The sequence below is a fragment of the Micropterus salmoides genome, unplaced genomic scaffold (genome assembly GCF_014851395.1).
Source record: "Micropterus salmoides isolate LMB-PRFRI ecotype aquatic unplaced genomic scaffold, ASM1485139v1 Ms_hic_scaffold_22, whole genome shotgun sequence".
NCBI classification, from domain to species: Eukaryota; Metazoa; Chordata; class Actinopteri; order Centrarchiformes; family Centrarchidae; genus Micropterus; species Micropterus salmoides.
The window spans coordinates 22,483,394-22,505,647 of record NW_024041373.1 but is presented as its reverse complement, the minus strand read 5'-3'; the positions used below and the strand labels follow the sequence as shown (position 1 = coordinate 22,505,647).

At 41.1% G+C, this 22,254-nt stretch overlaps 1 protein-coding gene and 1 long non-coding RNA gene across 3 annotated transcripts; one reads left to right on the top strand and one right to left on the bottom strand.

Moving 5' to 3' along the window:
* Positions 1-1,533: 1,533 nt before the first annotated feature.
* synpo2la (synaptopodin 2-like a) lies at positions 1,534-13,424 on the bottom strand. The gene is made up of 4 exons (XM_038736803.1): positions 13,039-13,424; positions 9,330-9,481; positions 8,305-9,023; positions 1,534-6,085 (listed from the first exon to the last, which is right to left on the bottom strand). Exons 1-4 carry the CDS (start codon positions 13,138-13,140, stop codon positions 3,456-3,458), a joined length of 3,603 nt encoding a protein of 1,200 aa, XP_038592731.1. The 5' UTR covers positions 13,141-13,424; the 3' UTR covers positions 1,534-3,455.
* LOC119916842 lies at positions 13,011-21,765 on the top strand. 2 transcript variants are annotated; one of them, XR_005447173.1, is made up of 5 exons: positions 13,011-13,114; positions 14,897-15,137; positions 15,871-15,976; positions 17,591-20,005; positions 20,392-21,765. It is a non-coding gene; the product is annotated as an uncharacterized LOC119916842 (long non-coding RNA). The 2 variants fall into 2 exon arrangements; XR_005447174.1 differs by lacking the exon at positions 20,392-21,765 and having other exon boundaries at positions 17,591-17,764; positions 19,977-20,037.
* The last annotated feature ends 489 nt before the right edge of the window (positions 21,766-22,254 follow it).

Here is a 22,254-nt window from a genome sequence, read left to right as displayed (position 1 = left end):
AGTGTGGGGGTTGGCAACAAAATGCCCTTCTTATTGCAGAGTCCAACACAGACTTCACAGCACTGGAAAAGGATCATGTAGACAAGAAAATACCCCATAAGATTTCCAGGTGTCGCCCCTATGCCCCTTCAAGGTGTAACTCAGGATATCAGGACATCCCGGATGGACTGATTTTACTACTTTAGGCATTTCAGCCAGAAAATAGTTAACTTAACTTCCCAGCAGAAATGGCACAGTTTATGTACCGTATGTGCACACATTTCTGCTTGATTGGATGGTTCTTAAGTGTGGATCTTTAAGTAACTATGTGTATTTGCCAGACATCATGTAGCCCTAGTGGTTACCCAAAGGTTGTGATTTTTCTACTTTTTTAAGTGCTTTGCTGCTGCTGTTATGTAGATACATCTCTAATAAGTGAAAAAGTAAACATTTGTTGTTTTACTAATGATTACTTAGCCTCTGTTAGATGCTGTGATTTTTCAATTAGGGAGGGTCTCTTTAACTACCATCCGACATCCCTGTGTCCTGTGACACTACTAAATTGCATCCTGAAATTGCATTTTTTCTCTGCAGTCAGCTCACCTAAAGTAAAATATGTGTTGGTGCTGTGATGTATATCTGATTTGATGAAAGGATGAATGTATTCTGGGGTTAGAACTGCCTGGATTTCAAAAACTCAATTTATAAACAAAGGTGACTGAAGAATCTGACTTTCATTACACTCTGCTCTGTGCTAGAGTATTCAGTTTTTTTTAACAAATTCACCTCTCTCTTTCTCTCTCTCTCTCTCCCCTCCCTCTTTAAAAAATATCTTTCAACCTGGCCACCTCTAGTGGCAAAGTCTAGACCTGCTCACATGCATGCGTATTGTGGTTTTCTACTGTCAGCTTGTTGTAATGTTCTTCCTCTGGTCTTATCCTTATCGTTCTGTCAATTAAATAATGTGAAGATTGTGGAAATAAATATATATACACACTACAGGCTGTGAGATATATATATATACAGTATATATCCATCCATCCATCCATCATCAACCGCTTATCCTGTGTACAATCCATCTCAGATATATATATATATATACACACTTTATGGAGCTGGGACAGAATAGGCTTTAAAAAGCTTGGCTTAACTAGCAAACTTGCTTTATGAAACAACCCTCAGAATTGAAAAAATTCAGGATTTGTCTTGGAACTTGTTTGTAACATTGTAATTAATCTTAAGTCAAATGTCTATCAGCTAAAACTGAGTATTATATATTCACTTGAGGTTATGAAGGCCATGCTGTGATAAAAATGAACGCAAAATAATCTCAAATACTGAGAATGTGTATGTGTGATTTTCCTTCGGTAAAAACAGGCTCTAAAGCATTTTTACACTTTGAGTGTATAGTTAAACATATTTTTATTAAAGCAATTTACAGTTATTGCACTGTTCAATTATTAATATTATCATTTAATGCATGCGTGTAAAAGTGCAGGATCACACAATCAGCAACAGGGGGCAGTGTATAATCAGACATGCCAGACAACAGGAGACTTTTCAAATTTAATTTTATTCAACTAAAAATGGCTTGTATCTCAGCATAAACGTCTACTCAGCAATAATTACAAACATTTTCACACTGATTATTTTATCCAACTACATTCAGAAACATGTATTTATCATTTTTTTCCACCTCAACGTAATTAAATCCATACTCTAGATTTTTCACAGACATAATATTATTAAAACTAGAAAAAGCTTTAAGAGAAATTGCATTTTAAAAATGGTAATAAAAAAAATAACAAAACTATCTCCCCACACAACTGAAAACAACATATTCATTTCTTTGTTTCTTACTTGTTTCCATTTCCTTAGTCTCTCAATGTATTTAGCCATTAAATGTGTTTATTTTTACATTTTAATAGCAACCATTGTTAATGGAAAGACACCAGCTAAACGTCTGTGCTTCTTTACATCAGCTTCTTTAGCTTTACCAACAAAATTCAAGTACCAAACTTTCCTGGCCATCCTCCTTTAACCCTTTCAACTACAGGCTGTGAGATTTCAGAAGTCCCAATGTTTTGCCATGTTGCCACATCTGTCCATAACCCTTTATGTGAAATGATGGTCCATGCCCCATTCAGTAACTGGCTTAACTATATACTGCCTTTTCCCCCTCTCCACAGCCATTTTCATTTCTTGAACCATTTTATAAATAAAACTGCCTCTCAGTCAGTCAACTTCCCCTTGCATCACTTCAGATTAAATCACAATTAAACAAAACAAAATACACGTTCCTTCATCTGTGTTATTTGTTTAATAAAAGTTAAGAATTTACATATATCTGCGAAGATTACACTCATACTAAGGAGGCTCTGGTGTGCCTAATGTAAGCTATAATGTCCAGTGACAAGTGTACATTCAGTGACAGCCCCGGCACTTGTTAAATGTGATCCATGCTAAAAAGATAGCAACTTCTCTCTGGCTATAGTGAGCAGAGGTATTTGGCACAAGGCGGTTAAAACATTTTACATTTTCAACAGGTCATGCATAATTAACACCCCTGGACAAGAAGTCATCATTGGTTTCTTCTGGATAATGCTAGACAGAGTGGGTAAAAAACATTTGTGCACATTAGTTAATGGGACATGTACTGAATAACAGAATTACATGTTCAAAGATAAAAGTCAGCTATTTTTGCTTTATGATGCTCCACCTGTCAACATACGATAACAAACATCTTCAGTGATTTAATGCTATGGTCAGAACCACAACAATTCATTTTCGACATCTTTCAGACATTTCAAGTTTCAAAGAATATTCAGTACAGACTCTGTTTAGATGGTATTTCTGCTAAATTAGTAGAAAGAGATCTCCAGAAGCCTTACACAAACCTCCCCCAGGACAGGCATACGATGGACTATACAGCATCCAGTATGTGCTAGTATAGTCTATACTATACTTTATTATTGTCACTCAGATACAGTGTTGGCAGCAAAATAAATGTGATAATCAGCATTTGAATAGAAGTAGATGTTTATGATCAATGACCATTATTCAAGTTCCTACATATTTCAAAAACTTGACTGCTATCTGGATTTTAATTTTATATTGAATCACTTCATCACCTCATGTTTTGTCATGTTATGTCAATTAATTAGAAAATTGCCCATTACAATTTATATAAGGTGATATCTTCAAAATGTTTGATTTGTTTGACCAACCACCCAAAACTAATCAATTGTAAATTGAAAGATATTCAATTTGCAATGAGGTAAGAAGAGCAAAGCAGAATATGGTCACATTTGTGACACTGGAACCAATGCAGATTCACCATTTTTGCTTGACTTAAATAATGAACCAATTAACAAAACTGTTGCCGATTAGTTTTCTGTCAGTGATCAACTAGTCATTTCAGCACTAAATAAATATTACATAAAGATGTCCAGGTGTGGTAGTGACTTTACTGCTGTTCACATTGCCCCAGGTCTCCAGACATGGGGCTGGACGCCTCCCTTGGTTGCAACAAAACGTGGTTTGGGAGCCTGAACTTGGTTGGACTTGAGCGGGGGCAAAGAGGCAAGGATACTGAGCTCAGGAGCACTCTGGAACTGCTTGGCTCTCTGGAGCCCAGTGGTGTATGATACTGGAGTGTAAGGTGTAGGGACTGCAGGGGGCAAAGGGTTTGGAATAGGGGTGGCAGAGAATTTTGGGAGGCTGGGTGGTCCAGCTGGTTGAGAGGGAAGTGAAGCAGTGGTTGGGGCACTAACTGGTGCTGGTGTAAAGAAAGGGCCTGGGGTTAGAGTAAAAGGAGCAGGAGGTGGGGATATCATGCCAGAATGAGTCAAGCGCTCTCCGAGGGTAGTGGCTGAGCGGGGTGCAATGACTTTGGGAGCCAGTGTGGGAGCTGACATGGGTGTGGGTGTGGAGAATCGCTTGACCTCGAAGACACGGGCTGTTTTGAGGGGGATCTGCTTAGGTGAGGTTAATGAGCTGCCCACCATTGTTGTTGAGTAGTCACCCTGCTGCTGCCTCTGAGCCTGGTAAGAAGGCATGACTAATAGGTTAGTAGCACTGCCCCCATAGTTGAACATGGCAGAATTAAGCTGGTAGGGCTGCCTTCTCATGAATTCCAAAGCCTTGATGCCCTCTCGTTGGGAGCCTCCTTTACCCCTGCTCTCTGGTTTGCTACCATCCCTCTGAGGCCCCGTAGGGATAGAGGGGGCCAGGAGTGGGTTGTACCCAATGGGTGGAGGGGCACGGACATTTGGGGAGTATTTCCACGAAGATGGGGAGGAAGGATTGGGGGAGGAGTCAAGGGTTTGGGCTACACTGTGTGAGGGCACCTGCTGGTAAGGGGTCTCGGGTGGAGTGTCCACTACATACATACCCATGCGACTCTGCCTGCGGGCAAACAGCTGGGCCCCCTTTCCGCCAGCTTGAAGAAACTGTGGGGCTTCGTGGATGACCCTAGGCTTGGGTGCCACTGGAGGAGGTGCCCTCCCCATGCCAACCTCACCACTCCTCTCCTCCTCTGCGCCATCATATATAGTCTCAGACAGTGGTTGTCCATGTGAGTGTCTGGTGGACCTGTCATCAAGGTTCTGCACCATAGACAATAGATCAGGATTGGGGGATTTCTTTGTGACATCTGGCACATTGAACATAGGTTTGGGTTTGCCACTACGACGTCGAGCCTCAAGTAAGATTCCTGTGCGACCTGTTGGACCAGGAATAGGGGTTGGAGCTACAGCCTCTGGCTGGGAGACCACTGACACTGTAGCTACAGGTGCCATGGAAAATTGAGGTGGGGGTGGCTGAGGACCTGGTACTTGAAGTGGAGGCAATGGGGCAACTGGGTCAGCTGAACCAGGAATTTGAGATACAGGAAGAACTGGGGCTGGAGCCATTGGTGCTTGTGGAGCAAGGGGCATTGAAGGCATAGATACTGGGGGCACAGTCGAGAATGCAGCCTGATGAAGAGTAGTTACTGGTGGTGATGACTGCATTTTCTCTACAGAAGTACAGATGGCTGGAGGGTGAAGGGTAACAGGAGCTGCTGGTGTTGGTGCAAAGGGACGTTGAGGTACACAGAATGGTGGAGACAGAGGACCAGGGAGTAGCTGTGATGTTACTGATGTAGCATTAATGCCCAGGTCAGAGGCAGTGGAGAATGGTGGTGGCACAACAGCTGCTGAGGCAGGACGCTGGGCCGTCTTTGTAACAGGTGGTCGGAACGTTACAGGGGCAGTTGCAGCTCGAATGCTGATAAAGCCAGGAGTGAAAGGACGGGCCGTTCTGTTGAGAACATTACTAGCAGGTAGTTCTGGTAATGGTGTTTCAGCTGGTGGTGCAGGTCTGGTCAGAATAGTTGCTGAGACAGTGGCTGGTTTGGGTCCAACAGGTGGAGGTGACATCACAATGCTAGCTGTACTAACTGCAGAGTAGGATAAGTCACAGTTAGACATTACATGGGCTGCAACTGGACCTGGAGCCTCAGACAGCTCTTGCTGTATAGCTGTAGGGCCAGTTGATATCATCTGCTGAGGCTGAAGATTTGGTTGCATATGTGGATGCATTTCTGGATGCAAGTAATGCATCTGAGCCTGCTCCTGGACTTGAGACTGTGGAGGAGGCTGAGGTTGTTCCGCCTCTACCTTCTTTGCATGCTCAGCAACCCTCTTTCTCTGCTGCTCAAACAACTGGGCACCCTTGCCCGCAGTGTCACTCAACCCAGGACTTGGGGCATCCTCTGTCCCATCACCACGACCTTCAATCCCTGCAGTTGCCCTTTTCTCCAGCATATCCAAGTATTCACTATCCCATGTTGGGTCAGGAACTGCTGAGAAGCCATCATCATCAAACTCTGATTCGCTGCCAGGAAATACCCCATCCTCCTCTTGTGAGTCCCGACACCTATCCTCATCCACACTACCAAAGCTGGTGAGGGTGTACTTCTTGGAGCGCTGCCGTCGCTTCTTGAACATCAGCACCCCCTTGGAGTGAGGGTTGGGAGCATCAGTCAGTAGGGATGCAATTGTTCGACACTTGCTTTTAGCTTCCTTAACTTGCTTGTCTTGCGGTGTATCCCCTCGGTTCAGTTCTGCAGGGTATGAAAGCCATAGCTATTAGGAATCGTTGCACAGTAGCATAACATGTAAGTACTGCAGTAAGAAGAAGAAGAAGTTTGAATTAACAGATTTAACCTTTAAACCAAGAACAAACTTTTGCATGAGCATCTAAACTTGTCCTGGGTAATGGCCTTGAACAGGCACCCATCTCTTAACTTGCCACAGGAGCACTTCCGGTAAAAAATTCCAGGCAAGCCTTCAGCTTCTCACATTAGCTGGGGTGAAGGATACATTTGCACATTATTAGTCTTATGTACTCTGACATCTAACTTGACTAAAAATATTTGCAAGCTAGTGGAAAGTTGTATGATGTAGGTGACTGGAAGGAGAACTTCAAAGGGCAGCCACAACATATCCTTTAACTTGTTATGGTATTAAGCAGATTATCATAGGCAACCCAATTCTGTTACCCTAATATACACTGCCACGTGAAGGGAGTTAATTTGTCTAGCACAAGGTTCCTAAGTAGGACATTAGAATGTTAAACTTACACTGAGTGATGGCAAGGGGGATTTACAAGAGTAAATTTATTAACTTCTTAAAAGATTCCATTGACTTCAAATAGCAAGCTCTGTCCTTTTCCAGGGCTTATTATGGATGATAGACAGGATGAGAAGTTGTAGGAAACAATGCTTGGTCAGTGTCAGTACTCTGTATTTGTTGAATCACTGTATTGTTGCAATTTTTTACCCTTCCCTAACTAGAAGTTATACATTATGAAATATGGTAAACAAAGTGAAACATCAGTTTGCTTTTGTGACATTTTAGATACGAAAACGATTTTTGCAAGTTAAGGTGACTGTTCCATGTTTCTTTTTATAACTGTGTCATAGTATCATCCAGTTTAATGGACGCACAACTCTCTATGTTGTTGCACTATACACAAGCATAAAAACATATTTGTCATTGTGGTAAGTCCTATGCAAAACATTTCATGCTTGTGCTCTTTTCATAAAGTTGATAAAATAGCAACATGAAAGGACAGCAAGAGAAACAGAAAGAAGAGATGGCAAGAGGTGCAGGAAAAAGGGGAGTGTCCCTGCTTTGCTACTTGATACGTAAAAGCAGCTGTAGATACTTTTCACTGCTCCCAGACAGATCACTGGGGTTTTTACACACATACCTGGAGATAAATATAGTAAACTGTACCGGCATGCTCTGTTTAACAGAATTATCTTAGGTTGACACCACCCCACCCACACTGAATTACTAACCTTAAAGAATACTTATGGATGTTTGGTTAGTTATAGTGGTCAGATTAAATGACGGGGGCATTGCATCAAGATTAAGACCGTTCTCAAACACTATTCCTTTTGGGACTATAATAAATGTTGGTATGAATTCATATTTTCAGATATCATTGGGCATGAAAAGGTATTAAACTGCTTTAAAACTTGGCTCTCCCTATCTGTAGTATGAATATTATAAATACTTTAAAGTTTGAACTGCTTAATGGCTGCTTTATACCAGTGTTAATGGAGGCTTTGTTTATAGATGAAATGTTGTGAACACAGAAGGTAGTGTAGATAGTAGCAGTATTGTCAGATGGTTGTTCAATCAAGGTGTGGTGAGTTACTATTGAACCTTCTGCAAATATCTTTCTCTACAGGAGGTTAAGGGGCATATTTGTCTTGAGCTTCATCAAAAGCATGTACTGGACATACCATCTCTGCCTAGAAAAGTAAAGCTATACTTTTACGATGACAACTTCCTGTGAATGGGAACAGAGGAGATCAGATGATCTTCACTTCAGTGATGTATTTCTGTGCTGCAAAGTAGATAGCACTTACAATTACATTTATGGGTGGTGATGGAGCAGTGTATAAGGTACGTGCCTTTGGTGTGAGAGACCCGGGTTCAAGTCCCTACTGTGACACATCCACCAATGTGTCCCTGAACAAGACACTTAATAGCAATTGTAAGTCGCTTTGGATAAAAGTGTCAGCTAAATGACTAAATTTAATGTACAATATTAATGACATAAGCATACAAAGAACAAAAGCTCCAAATATGAACAATCTGTATATGCTACAAAATAGTGTAATGATTTATATTCAACTGTTTGTAGAGTTTGAAAAGGTTTTGTGACTCTTGAACCAACCAGTGACCTTTATGAGGAATGTGTACGTAAGTGTAGAGAACCTATGTGAAACACAGCTCCCTGTAATTGTTCTTCCTCAGCTGTACTTACTGGCTTGCTTGGCCTTTTCCATGTAGGTTGTAGTAAGCTCCTCGTCGATAGGTTTATTCACAGGACCCACCATTGGCACCAGCTGGCTGCGGGAGCCCAGCATTAGGGCCTCCTTTGCCCTCTCAGGGGATACCAGTGGCACGTTGGCTGGCTCTAGAAAGCCACTATCCTCCTCTTGCCCCCCATCCCGTGGCCCCTGGTCATCTGCTGAGGAGATGATGGAGGAGGTCTCAGTGGATGTCTGGGAGGACCACATTCCTGGACCAGGAGGCTGGTAAATCACCTCCTTCCGTGCCACCCCTGGTAGCCCCCCTCCTCCATTTCCATCTCCCCCATGTCCATCCAGCATACTGGGGTAAACATGTGCATCTGGAGCGCTGTCATAGCCACTCATCTCTGATGTCTCCCCGCCCTCAGGGGAGGTTCGTCCTGTTGGTTTTCCCGGGATCGAGTTGCTGGGACTGCGGCGTTTCTGCCGCCGCTGCCTCTCATAGCCTGCCACGTCTGCATCACTGTCAGTCTCGCCGTAGTAAGCCTCACTACCAGGTGGAGACGTCAAGCCACTGGTTATAGAGGAGCGGCTACGGTGGACCTCACGGACAGGTGCATGGTGGTGGTTGGTGGGTGACATGGCACGCAATGCAGCTCGGTACTCTTTGTCTATACGGGGAGATGGGGCACGGGTCACAAGCACCACGGACTGAAAACCAGCAGGCACCCTACAAACAAGTAGAGGGTTTAAAATACTGATGGGCCAAATGAAGGCCCTTGGATACGGTATAACATTAGAATGTAATTTTCTAAATCTTGAAAAAGTAGAATCTTAGCACAAGCAGCAGAAACATTTGTGAGTCCTATTATTGATTTATTTTGGTAAAGTAATACTGTAGTATCCAACACGCATGTTTTGTGTTTAGACTTGGGTCTTTGACTTGTACATAATATGATATTTTTCTTGATCTATTACAATGGGTTGATCATGGTTTATCACTAATAATAGAGTATAATTATTTGGTTTCTCTGACCTTTTGACCCGTATGTGTAATATCCCAGGGGAACTGTCAATGAGTTCCATGGCCTGAGCATGGGATAGCATTCCACATGGCTGTTCGTTGATGGACACCAGCTCATCAGCTTCCCTCAGCCCAGCCCTGCATGCCTTGCTACGTTTACGCACCTGCACAAGCAAAGGAAGGAAAAAATTTAAAACTGACATAGACGACAAAATATATTTTCAGGATAAAACCGATCTGTTTTGAAGTCTTTTTAAACAAGTCCAAAACAGCTCAAGTCTCTCATATATCTCAAGGGAACATCTCAAGTCAAGTGTCAAGACCTTTCAGGTTAAGCCCAAGAGATCTAAATCCAAGTCTTTCACATCTGAATGCTGACAATTAAATGAAAGGGCATATGTAAATTTCTGTTCTTGCTGTTAAAAGTGTTCTGCCAAGACCAAATCCCTTCAATGCACAAGCCTAATAATTAAATATTCAGTGTGTGCAGCTATGCAAGGCCTGCTCAGTCCCGTTGTATTTATAGTTGTTGTTCCAGGATTGTATCATATCAAACATGACTTTTAACTTAAGGACAAGTCTCAGGTCTGTGGCTTTGGTTTGAAGAGATGTTATGTACAGTAGATACTTAAAATAGGATTTCAAGACTTTGAGACTGGTACAAACATCATCACCATTTTTCTGTCTTTTTTCCATGCTATTTTATCATTTCCCTTAGAATTGTGTGTTTGGCAGTTGTAACTGCAGGGACAGAAAAAAGACCTGATAGAGGTATGCTGCTGTCTTGTCTTGGTTTGTGATAGTGACTGACAGAGGGCAGACTTTGTCCTGACAGCTCGATCTTGCTATGGACATATGCCACATATTGCCGCTTGAGTGGGACACTCAAACACACTTTAACAGTGAAATGCCAGCCAGCAGCCATCTTCATTTGGTGCTTTGCTATTTGTGCCCAAGGTCTGTCAAGACCATGGCATTATGCCCACCCTAAATTGCCTCAGGTCTATGCAAGCCATCTACATAGCCCATAATAAATTCAAACCAGATTTTCAAAATTCAAAGACAATAACTGCAGTGTTTATTGCACTTTTTGAGAGCACTTCCATGTATTCAATTCATATTATATGTTGGATTCAGAGATAAAGAAGCATTGCTTTGGTTGACCTAATTAGTTGTCTTTCCAGCTATTCTGGTTTGCCTGTAATTAAATCCCACATCCCCATTTAGTCTTTGTGCCCTGCGCCTGCTTGTGGTACAGGATGTCAGCTATTCATTTAGTCAGTCACCTTTTGGTTACAAGTCATAACAGTTATAATACCCTTAGATGCTTGGACACACACACCACATGGACAGATACAAAAATACACATAAACTCCTGAAAATAAACACACAAACACGTGCTTGCAGGCCCACAGGCACAAACCCAGCGCTGACACACCAGCTCTTTCAGTGAATCCCCAAACTGCTCCACCTGTTATGACACTATAGTATCAGACCTGACAATATAACGCCTTCCTGCTCTCAGGGGTGAAGGAGCATGCTGTTTTGGATAGTTGGACAGAAACAGCTGTCGTCCATCGCCATAAAGGTGATTTGGTGTCCTGTGTCTCTGTGTACATACTACCACATTTTGCATAAGTCAACTACATGTAGGATTACCTTTTTAAAGAGCAAACATTACGACACTAAATACCGTCTATAAGAGGTGGTTGTTTTATGAATATGGTGATTGTCTCAGAGGTATAGTCTAGAGGTGCATGACACATTTTATTTTTGTTTCTGAAACAAAAATTTGCTTCTTAGCCAGTAAATATTCTCTTTTGTCTGGAAAATGGGAATCTTTGTGAGACATGTTTTGCCTGAGGTCTGTAGGCTGAAACATTTATTTTACCCAATGAAAATTGTTGGACCAATATAATTACCTACCATAATCATTATAAACTCCATATTATACAGGTTTTTTTAATTCTAGACAAAGTTTTTAAAGATCATAATGTTGGCAGGCTTAATTGTTTGGAAATTGTGCACAAAATCATGAACTGGACATCATAAAACTTGACTGAACTGCTGGAACAAGCAGACAGAGAATATTATCTATGTGATATTGTCACAATGTGGAAAAAAAGTTAATAATACTAAAAACTTTTTAAAGGTACTTTAAATTAAGATTTAATTGAAAATCAGGGCTTAGAGGTTGACCAAAGCAAGCTGGTTTCTCCCTGCTGGTTTTCACAGCTCGTGTGGTGCCTGAACAAGAACTTTCCATGTGAACCTACACAATAAAGTTACTGTACTTACTGAGTAGCGCATGTATAAAAATAGTATATGAGCTTAATTTTTGAGTACTGAGCTGAAACACACACCTTGGCTGACCCTGTGACCCACTGCTTCTCAACCAAAAATAGCCACCTGGAAAAGTTGTTCTGCTCAGTCAACAATTATTGAAAGTGTGTGTTTGTGTGGTGTGTGTACACTTATACATGCATTATGTGTGTGCAGGAGTACTAAAACCTGAACTATCACATCCAGAAATATGATCTCTCTATATAAACATTTCATAGAAGAGAAAGTTGGCCCAAGTCTCTTATAACAGGATGGACAGGGTTGGTAGAGTGAAGAGCAACAATTGTGGATCGATGATTTTTAAAACACATGTCACAGGTGGTGACGACATGGAACTGACTCGATCCAAACAGCTATAGATCAATATGAAGTCTGAAACAAAAAGCTTTATCTTTCAAAGGTACCACTTATTTCAGCTTGAAAAATCGAATTAATCCTTTTATCCGGTATATATTCCCCTTTGGCTTACATGCCAAGCTTTGCTATCTCAAATGGAGATTCAAATCTAGACTGCGTCACTGGTGCCAAATGTGGGCAACAAATTCTTTTTAAGAATTTGCTCAGTGGGAGTAAAATGAGCTGAGAATTGTAAGTTGTAAGATTAAATATTTTCAATGAAAATTTTCTTTCAGTAAAATATCTAAAAAAAGAATCTATATCATTTTTGTATTTTATGTCCAATGTGGCTTGAGTCTGGCCTGACCCACAGTAATTTTAAGTACTGAACTAAATCCAGACTTTCAGACATTCATTGCTGACCTATTTAGTTACTACTGTCTAAGTAAATCTAGTAACCGGCCAGCTTAAACACGACCAAGCATGGCTAGAGTGATTTGAGTTTCTTACAGCAACGATAACATATTGGAAACATGCTAGTTTAATAGAGCAAATTAGACCATGGTGATGGGTGAATGGTAGTTTCCAAAGGCCCATGTAAGACAAATTGACAGCCAATAAAACAATGAACTTAATGTACCTAAATGTACCTGCTACATTTCACTGCTCAAAGCACTACTTAAAAACAGTGTCAGTAAGTAGAACAAAGTCCAAATTTGTCAAAAACAAACCATGAAACCAATGTAGACAAGTTCATATTGTCTGGTCAGTATCACTCCAATTTCACTAGAACTTTGAGCTTCACACAGTTTACTAAGAGAAGCAGCATTCAGTGTAAGAAGTGCAACAAGGTTTAAAGTTCACCTAATCAATCATAGATGCGCCCCTGCATGACGACCGTTCTCAAACAAGATGATGACTCATTTTTTTCAGGCCCCAAACCAACATGCATGGCAGCCAATATTCCATTGAATCAAGGCTATTGAATCTAACGCAGTTTTCTACTTTCCACTCAGCAAACCTGCTGAGCTACCCGCCTTACCTTCGCCACCTGGAGCGGTTTCTGATGCTCCAAACCTCCCTGGAGACGAAAGCCCCACGGTGCTCCACCAGACAATGTAATTATCACTTCCTCTGCAACCATTGTTCTGTTTTCTCTGTCTATATTATCTTTTCTTCTTTTTCTTAGTTATTTTCTTCTCCCCTTTGGTTTTTATATTTCTGGGGGGCCCTCAGTGTGTTGGCCCCATGGTCAGTGGTTAGGGCCCCCTCAGAGAGCTCTGACCTGCTCTTTGCCTGCCACACTGTCCGTGCACTGACTTCTCTCTGATTCCAGCTACAAGGCCAACGCTCACACCTGAACACACACACATACACACACACACACTTCTGTGTGCCCACCCACACCCAGAGTGGGCCGAACATCATAGCCAAGGGAGAGAAAGAGTGAGAAGGAGAGAGATATATGATGGGAGGGGGACATGTGTCTGCTTACACTGAGGAATGCCAGCCTCAAATGAACGAGGGGAGGGTCCAAAGCAACACTTGTCCTGTCACTCAGACCTATGTCACAGGGTTGCTGATAGCCCCTCCAAAAATAGGACACCACCACCACCTCTGCTGCTTTGCTTGCTCCTCTGCGGACCAAGGGAAAGTTAACATTCAAAATATCCAAATGGTACTGTTGAGGACATCCGTAACCTTTAGTAGGGTCACAGCCACACTCTCATGTCTCATGGCTGAGATTGGACATTCTACTCTTGATTAGTTACATTCAGATATCCCTCTATTTACACCAAGGGGTAAATAAATGATGTAGACAATGAGTAGATTGACTTTGGTGCTTGTTAGTCTTTAACTGTTGAGGCCTGCCAGCTCCTCTGGATCTGGAGACATTCTCTTCTGTCATCATAGAGCCTTTAAGATAAATACTTATGCAAGCTCCGGATGAACAGCCTGCATAGCTACAGGGAAATATGTGTTAAGTAAGAATTCCACAGTGTTGACTAAATGACAAATACTTTGAAACACATGATCTGATTACCTTTATGCCCAGGCACAGTATCTGTCACATTCTTACGCCCACGCGTGGCAGCTGTGGAGAGTCTGAACAAACATTTAGCACACATACAAACAAATGCTAGCCGTTCCGTGAGGCTGTGCTTAGGCAGAGTGGTGCTTTGGGCTAAATGCTAACAACAGCATGATGACATGCTCTCAGTGACAATGCTAACATGCTGATGTTCAGCAGGTAAACAATGTTTACCCTCTTAGTTTAGCGTGTTAGCAGGCATTTGCTAATTAGCACTAAACACAAAGTGTGAATGACACATGATGTTAGATAAAAAGTGAATTATTTACGTCAGTCATCCTCTTGGCACCATTGATGTCTGTACTAAATTTCATGGAATTCCATGTATGCATTACCAGTTTGATGGATTTTGATTTTGAAAATATTTTATAAGCACATTAAAACCCCTGGTTTACATTTTTTGATTAAATTAAATCATTAATAGTGTAAGACTGAGTTACCACTGAGTTTGTATAACACATAGTAGTGGGTCGGATACTGTTATTGGGTGAAAGAAACAAAATCCCAAATCCTTGTCTGATTGGATAAAATTAAATCAAATGAGGTCCATGCACACGTAGGACACTGATAACTGACATGATCCAGTGTGACTTTGGTTCCATCTCTCACAATGTTTTGATTTTTCTCTTCCCTTCCCATGTTCCCTCCTGATTCTCATATTTTTTTTTCAGTTTTATGTACATGTCTTAAAACTCACTCTAATATACACAAACACAATTAAACAGCACAGTCTCCACCGCACACAATCAGTGTCAGTGGACGTAAACTTGCTTTAACTATGTTGTGTTTTCCTTTGGGGCATTGACAGGCCTTTTAACCTGTTGATAGAGGCTGGATGATTCCCTTGCTAGAGCAACGCTGCCACTATCAATGCTGCAGGAGGTTACCAATGATAGCTGCTCCTTTTGGCAGCCTTGCTCTGCACCTGTCTCCAGACCTCAGGACAGCAACCAAGATCAGTCCTGGGTCAGACAAATGTCACCCTCTCTCCTGGAGATGGTATCAGATCTACCAGAACGCCACAGCTAAAGCAAATTCTCAACAACAAGGTACAACCAATCCAGTGTATATCAGATCTGTATTTACACAGGGTAACACATCGTAAACAGTCTAATCTGATTTCTGAACAAACATGTTTGTTGTGGATCAGTTGTGTTAGCCACTCCCCCTAGTGGTTAAAAGTAGGCTAGTTGTTGACCTCCTGGAGTTTTTATTTATTAATTGGTTTTATTGGTCTTATTAATAATTACACTATTTTAGCTGTATAAAAATAGCTGACATTAGATTTGACAGATTCTTCAGTACTCTCTTCTGTTTTGTTTTGAATGTTTCACTTTACACCAAGTTTTATAATATACAACAAGCCGTTTTCGGGCTTCTCTTCATTAATCTGCATGCCACTCCATGCACAGATCATATTTTAAAACATATATAAACTATTTAATGATATTAAGAACGGAGTCTGCACCAATATTTAGCTATACTGAGATATTTGGTGAAGTTTTGGTTTGGTTGCAAATTCAAAACAGTTAAAAACTCACTGGAGTTTAGCACTAATAACAAACCCTAACCCTTTGCTGTCCCAGTATTGCTGAGAGAGACTTGAAAGACCCTATAACTTTAAGCAAATAAATAATTCCTAATCACACAAATACTGCCAAAACAGGAGTGAGAAATCTAAGGATAGTGTGTGATATTGTGTAATAGCTAAACCAATACAATGTGCTGTTTGCTGTCAGTGACGGTCTCCCCATCAAACTAAACAAAGACACTGCATTGCAGAGAGCTGTGGCTTCAGTAGACAGCCCCATACAACAAGTCAGGAAGAGGTCTGTTAATTCATTCTTTCCAGGACAAAAGTTGGCTGTCTTTCGAGAAAAGTAAAAAGGTCAGTATTCATATGCAGCAGCATGGCTGAAAGATTTGCACATATGTTTTTTTATTCTCTATGCTTTCTATTGTACCGTGGCAATAAAATGAATTAAAGTGGTGCGTGAGAGTGCAGCAGAGACTTGACGATTCTTGCTTTAACACAGGAAATGGAGGAAGCTGAGCTGTTTTTTCCTGTGGACATGGGAGAACTGTTAAGTGAGGAGACAGCTTTGTCCCTCTGATGATCCCCTTGTTAATTAGTTTGTGTCTGTCTATCTCTCCTTTCAAGGTTTTCTCTTCCACTGTTTCATGTTGTGTATTTTCTCCTTTTCAACCATTTCTACTGTGGAGAGCTTTAGACAATCTTTCTGTTTTCTGTTCCCTCTCTCATATTTCTATTTAATGACTTCTCTGTTGGCCAACTTGCCTTCCTAAGAAGACTTTGACAGACAAATTTGTTGAGTTGCAGCAGGCAGAGGCCCAGTGCCCTTTAACTGGCGGATCTGTGCCAGCATGGCAGACACTGCCAACCAGCCACTGCCAGCCCTGCACGCTGGCTCTGAGGGGTGAAAATGAGACTGCCATACTAATAAGCGTCTTGTAAGCTGAGCTTTTAGAAAAGGCAGTGCACAAAGTTAACAGTGTACATTTTTAATAAAAGTAGATACAGAAAGTAAGGATGGTGACTATTCTAAACATTTGTGTAATGTTATTTGAGACTTGTTTCTTTTAAGCAGGAATATTTGAATTGTGCACATCAAAGAGGCAGTAATCAATTAAAACATTTTAAAAATTCAATTTTATTTTTATGCGTAAAAATGCATGCAACATAACATATTCAAAATGTATTTGTAGAAGAGATTCCACAGTGTAGCTTTAGAGAATATATTTTACTCTTTTAGGAAACACATTTTATATGCCCCTGGAGAATCTCACATTTTAAAATTTCAAGTTAAAAAGGATGTTTTTTCCTTTTGAAAGAGGTATAATTCTGACATTTTGAAATGTATTTTCTTCTGGGAATTAATTATATTATTTAAGATGACTTTTGTTCAGATTCCAGCCATGTGTACTATGTACTTGTGTACTGCCTCATGAGACAGTTGATAGTGCCATACATTTTACTTCCTCTCTTTCTGGGTTTATTTGGATTTGTTGTAAATTGTAATTATCTTGCTATATCTTGGATGTTATGGTCCTTTTTTGCATAGTTTAATTTACACTTGAGGTCTATTGGATTTTTAATTAAACATTTCATTTTTAAGGTGCCTTCTTTACTTTATTAAATTTCCTTTGAGGATTGCTTTGGATTACATATGTATAATTTGACGAATTTGTATGTTTATTGTAATTTCATAAACATATATTGTACTGCGTACGGTGGCCTTTGTATTTAGTCATATGTATGTATCAGACTGTAGGTACTGTGTTATCTGTAATCCCGTTTAACTACATAATAATGTATATAGTATATGGCAAGTCCTTCCTTCAGTTTCAGTTTCATGCCAACACCAGAATGTCTTTTTCTTTACTGTATGAGACGTGTGCTAGCAAAAAGTTACTGCTCTAATTACAACAACTTTAACCACTTTCCTTCACACTGACTGACCCTCTTGTTCTGTGCCTGCAGCCCAATTCCCCCTCATACGCTGAACTCCTGACCCCAGTTTGTGACAGACTGTGCTGCATCTCTCTACCAGGACTCCCGCTACCCTGGGAGAGATGAATCCTGTGTCATCTGCTTCATGACACAGAGATGGCATCGCGCCAGGTGGCCCCTAATAACCTCCATGTGCTGTCACTAGTGAGTCACACATACACCTGCAAACTCAGCACAAAACAGTGGGGTAAAAAAACATGTTATACAACATGTAACTCTATCCAAGCTGGGATTGGTCAAAGATAAAACCAGACTTATAGTTCTCTTCTCTGGTTGCTCGGCTGTTTTTGTTGTTTTGAATGTGTGTCAGTACATGATCTTTTCTGTTTTCCCCCTAGCTAGCATTCATATATGTAAGTATTGTACTCTTTCTAACAGGCTGAATTTCACGTTGTATAATCTGGAAACTAACTATTGCATAAATAAACAGTCATCCTTACTCAGTATTTATGTATTAATGTTCTCTGTGGCCCTTACACATCGTATCCTGTCTACTAATCTCATATTTTGTAGTAGTTGTCCAGTATCACCATTACATCCATAATCCACAAATGCCCTTTTGGGGTAGATGTGGTGATCTCTTCTGGAATTTAGATTCTATTATTTTGGACACTCTGCTCCGTTGAAACTCGGTGGCCATCAGATCAGACTCTGGTTTTAATGGGCAGCTTCAGGGTATGTAACTGTGTTAGTGTGACCAGGACATTCCTCAGACAACAATAAGATCACATGATACACAACAATTAACTGGAATAATTTTAGCTGGCTCTTCACATCGATGTTTGCCTGACTAACCTTGACGGTTGACATGTTGCCTCATTAAATTTGCACGAGCTTGCAATGTGTAGTGTCTCTTTTTTCCTTTGTATTCTGCTTTTGTCATTTACCCAGCCAGGGTTAGATGTGCACACTTTTCACCTTCTTCGCTTTTAATATTAAGTGTTTAAAACAAGACTATACTTTGTTTGTGAGTAGTTAAGAAAGAAAAACTTCTTTTAGCTAATTTGGCAGTTCACCCTTCAAATTGAGCCTTTAAACTGGGAGTAATTTGAAGGAATAATAATGCACCTACTTGTAAACTTCAACACAACATCCACAACCAATTGTACCAGTCATTCTGCAGTGTTGCACATTTCCATTCCAACCGTCTGAATTTACTACATATTTCTTCTTACTGATACTAATTAGTAGAATCAGCTTCTCTAGTGTTTGGATGAACAGTCTGCATGCTTGAGGGCCTCTATGGCATATTTTTGGGAAACAGGGCCCTTTATTATTCCTCTATCATCTTTGCTATCAATCTGCATGCATTATTCATTTAATCCTCACGGTGGCACTCTACACTGACTGTACCACTGCAGCACACATATATACACACACACACACGTACACAACGTACTGTAAACACATTGGGCTTGTGTAATCCCTTTAATTTTTGATGAATCAAAACAAGCACTCACTCTCCTCTTGGGAAATGTCTGACAGGATGGAACGGCCCGGCCAAGGAGGTACTGTTGGGGGGGGGGGGCACAGAGAAAAAGTTTACCCAAAGTTTATGAATTTGACATAATGCTGCCAGCATTCATTTTGCGGGTGGTGTGTTTGGTGTGATGAGGCCAGGGGGGTGGGGGACCACTCAGTGTTGTCAATCCAACACTGTAGTAAGGTGAGGAGAATAGTAATTGGATTGAGTTTCTGCTGGCTGGAAGATGATCCTCGAGTATTTCAGGAGCAGCAAAGCAAGTGTCACCTTCTGGGCAGGTGGGAGTGACAATGTTTGTGTAGCATCTAAAGCCCACATCTACCACTTCCACTGGTGTACTTTGGACCACCTAGTGAGATTACACAGTACTTAAGCAGATATTTGATATTTATCATTATGAGCATAATTCTAGCTGTGAAAGAAAGTCAGCATCTAAAACCTGGTTTGTATGCTATCTGGACTGGCCGCATTCCTATAAGTTCATAAAGGTGACAAACTGGAGTTGCAAGCCAAGGTTCAAAATTGGCCAACCTCAGAACACCACATTAGTTACATCACTCTGTGAGTTGGTGCTATACCAGTCTATGTCTGAAAAAATCAGATGGTTATTTTGCTTAACCTATTTTCCATCAGTAGGTTGCATCTTCAAAGATCCATTTCCTGCAGCCTACCAATGAGTGTGTTTGTATGTCGCAAGACTAATGTGCCAAGGTTTCCAGTAACATACTAAACACTGCCCTACCCTTTTTTTTAGTTGCTGGACATGTTTGTACAGTTCATATAGCACAGCACAGTATGTGCTAGTACAGTAGTTTCATATTGCTATAAAGTCATGGTCCTTTTTCTGCTCTTGTATTTGGCTCTTATGGGAAGGTACTGTTGTGGTGGCAGCCCGGCTGATGGTGAGTGTCCTGTTTATTTCTCCTTTTTTTGCTTGTGATTCTGTTTTCCCTGGTGTTCTGTTTTGTCCTGTACTCTGCCTGCCTCCCTGTCTCCTCCCCTGCGTGTGCTCTCCCTGTCTCTCTCTCTCTGCTCCTGAGCCCAGCCAACGACCCGCACCTGCACCTCATCAGCCACCTCCTCTGCCTACCACACCTGCCAGCAATCAGCCTCATCTCTGACAATACTTGTACCCCGGTTCTCCAGTGAACCCCTGCTTGATCGTCGTTGCTCCTTACCCGGTGTCACTTGATCACTCAAGCTCCCATGTAACCTGCATGATCTCTGTTTCCCTGTTCTTGGTTTTCCCTGAGTCACTAACCCTGTTTGTCTGTCTGTCTCTCCCCAGGCTCACTCACCCTCGTCCTCTGTCAAGTCAGCTGGGCTCGCTCACCTGCCCTCTCCCCTCGGACCTACCCCACGGCGTCCTCCCAGCTCTCCCTCGTGCCTCCCCAGTCAGCCTGCCACCACATTCCTCCACCAACCAGTTCTCCCGTGCCTCCTCTCTTCCTCGGCCCCCAGTGTCCCCGGGCTCTCTAGTCTCAGTCTCCTCGGTTCCCTGTGCATGTGTTTCCCCGGCATCCACCTCTCCCTCAACTCCAGTCCCTCAACCCCTTCTTTCCCCAGATAAAACCTGTTTCTCTTGAGCGTTGCATTTGGGTCCACTCTGTCTACCTCACAACAGGTACCTTGGCACTACAGTGTTGGTCCAAAGTGTGATGGCATGATAACTTGGCATGATAAACTCAACCATGTTACACTGCCATAGTGGTGATAAAACTGGATTTTGGAGTTTAACTTTGCAAAGTTGCCAGGTAGCGCGCCAGCCCTGCATTCTGAGTTAGCAGGGGATCCATATGTATCTTCCAGCCGCAGAAACATTGCGAAAAAGACTCAGATTTGAGATGGACCTCTCTTGTTTCTGTCTGAAGCCAGAAACTACTGAACATCTTTTCTTTTCGTGTCAAATTACATTACAGTTCTGGCAAAATGTGAAAGACTGACTTAATGTCAGAATAAAGAACTTTGAAGCACAGCAGATCTTATTATACAACGATAACCTGTCCAAGGATATATGTGAGATGGCTAACATCATCATAATTATGGGAAAATATCATATATGCAAATGGAAGAAGCAAAAACCTATGTTGAATTGTTTCAGGAATTAATTAAAGAATTATTTATATTCCTTACAAGTATTGTTGGATACACACCAGCCAATACAAAAATTGTGTCACACTATGCTGCAATATTTAGTGTTTAAGGATAAACAGATACAAATCACCTGGATTACCTCTGTTATAGGTCTGGAGTGATAACTGGTTCTCAGATGTAATTTATCTGTAGTTATATACAATCACCAATATGTCTACTCTCAGCTAAAACTTGAGATAGACTCTCAAAACTACAATGTATGACATAGTAAAGTTACGGTGACACAGAATGAAGAGCTAAACAATAACTGTTGAGTGAATGGAAATAATGTGCCTTGATTATAATTTCATAATTATCAATTTTTTTTTTATTTTGTATTTTTTTGTGTCCTAAGTTGACCTAACATGTAAATTTACTATCACTAGTATTGTTGTTATTATTTTTTACTGGAGCCTTGCTGTTCTCTTATGTTTGTATGGTTTTGCAGAATGCAAATAACTTCCTGACTTCCTGAGATTTTGTACAATTGTGAATTGAAGAAAAAAAATAAAAAAATATGTATCAGTGAGATCATCAGACAGTATTGACCCCAACTGACCCCCATGATTACATCTGTGCAGATGTTGGACTATTTGATATACAAAAAAAATCTAAGACAGGGACTTTTTAATGTGAACAAAGGGCTCTTCATTTTTATGTTCCATTGAAATTCGAAGTCATTTTTAGACACAATTTGACACACACACATACAATCACACACACACATACTCCCCCACTTTGGCTCCAGCTCAACAGAGTGGCTCCAGATCAAGTGAGTCAGTTATTTGTCGTTATGAATATATCACACCCACTGCTACCCTCTTCTACTGTGCACCACTGCCTTTTTCCAAAGAAATCACCAACACGCACACACACGTTCACAAGCAAACACACTGTACAAATACACACTCTGATATAAGTTGCATCCTTTGCTTTACGCAGACACTCTGACCCATTTCCCTTTTGTTGCACTGCAGAAAGCACATTTAAGGATAACACCCTGATATACCCTGATAAT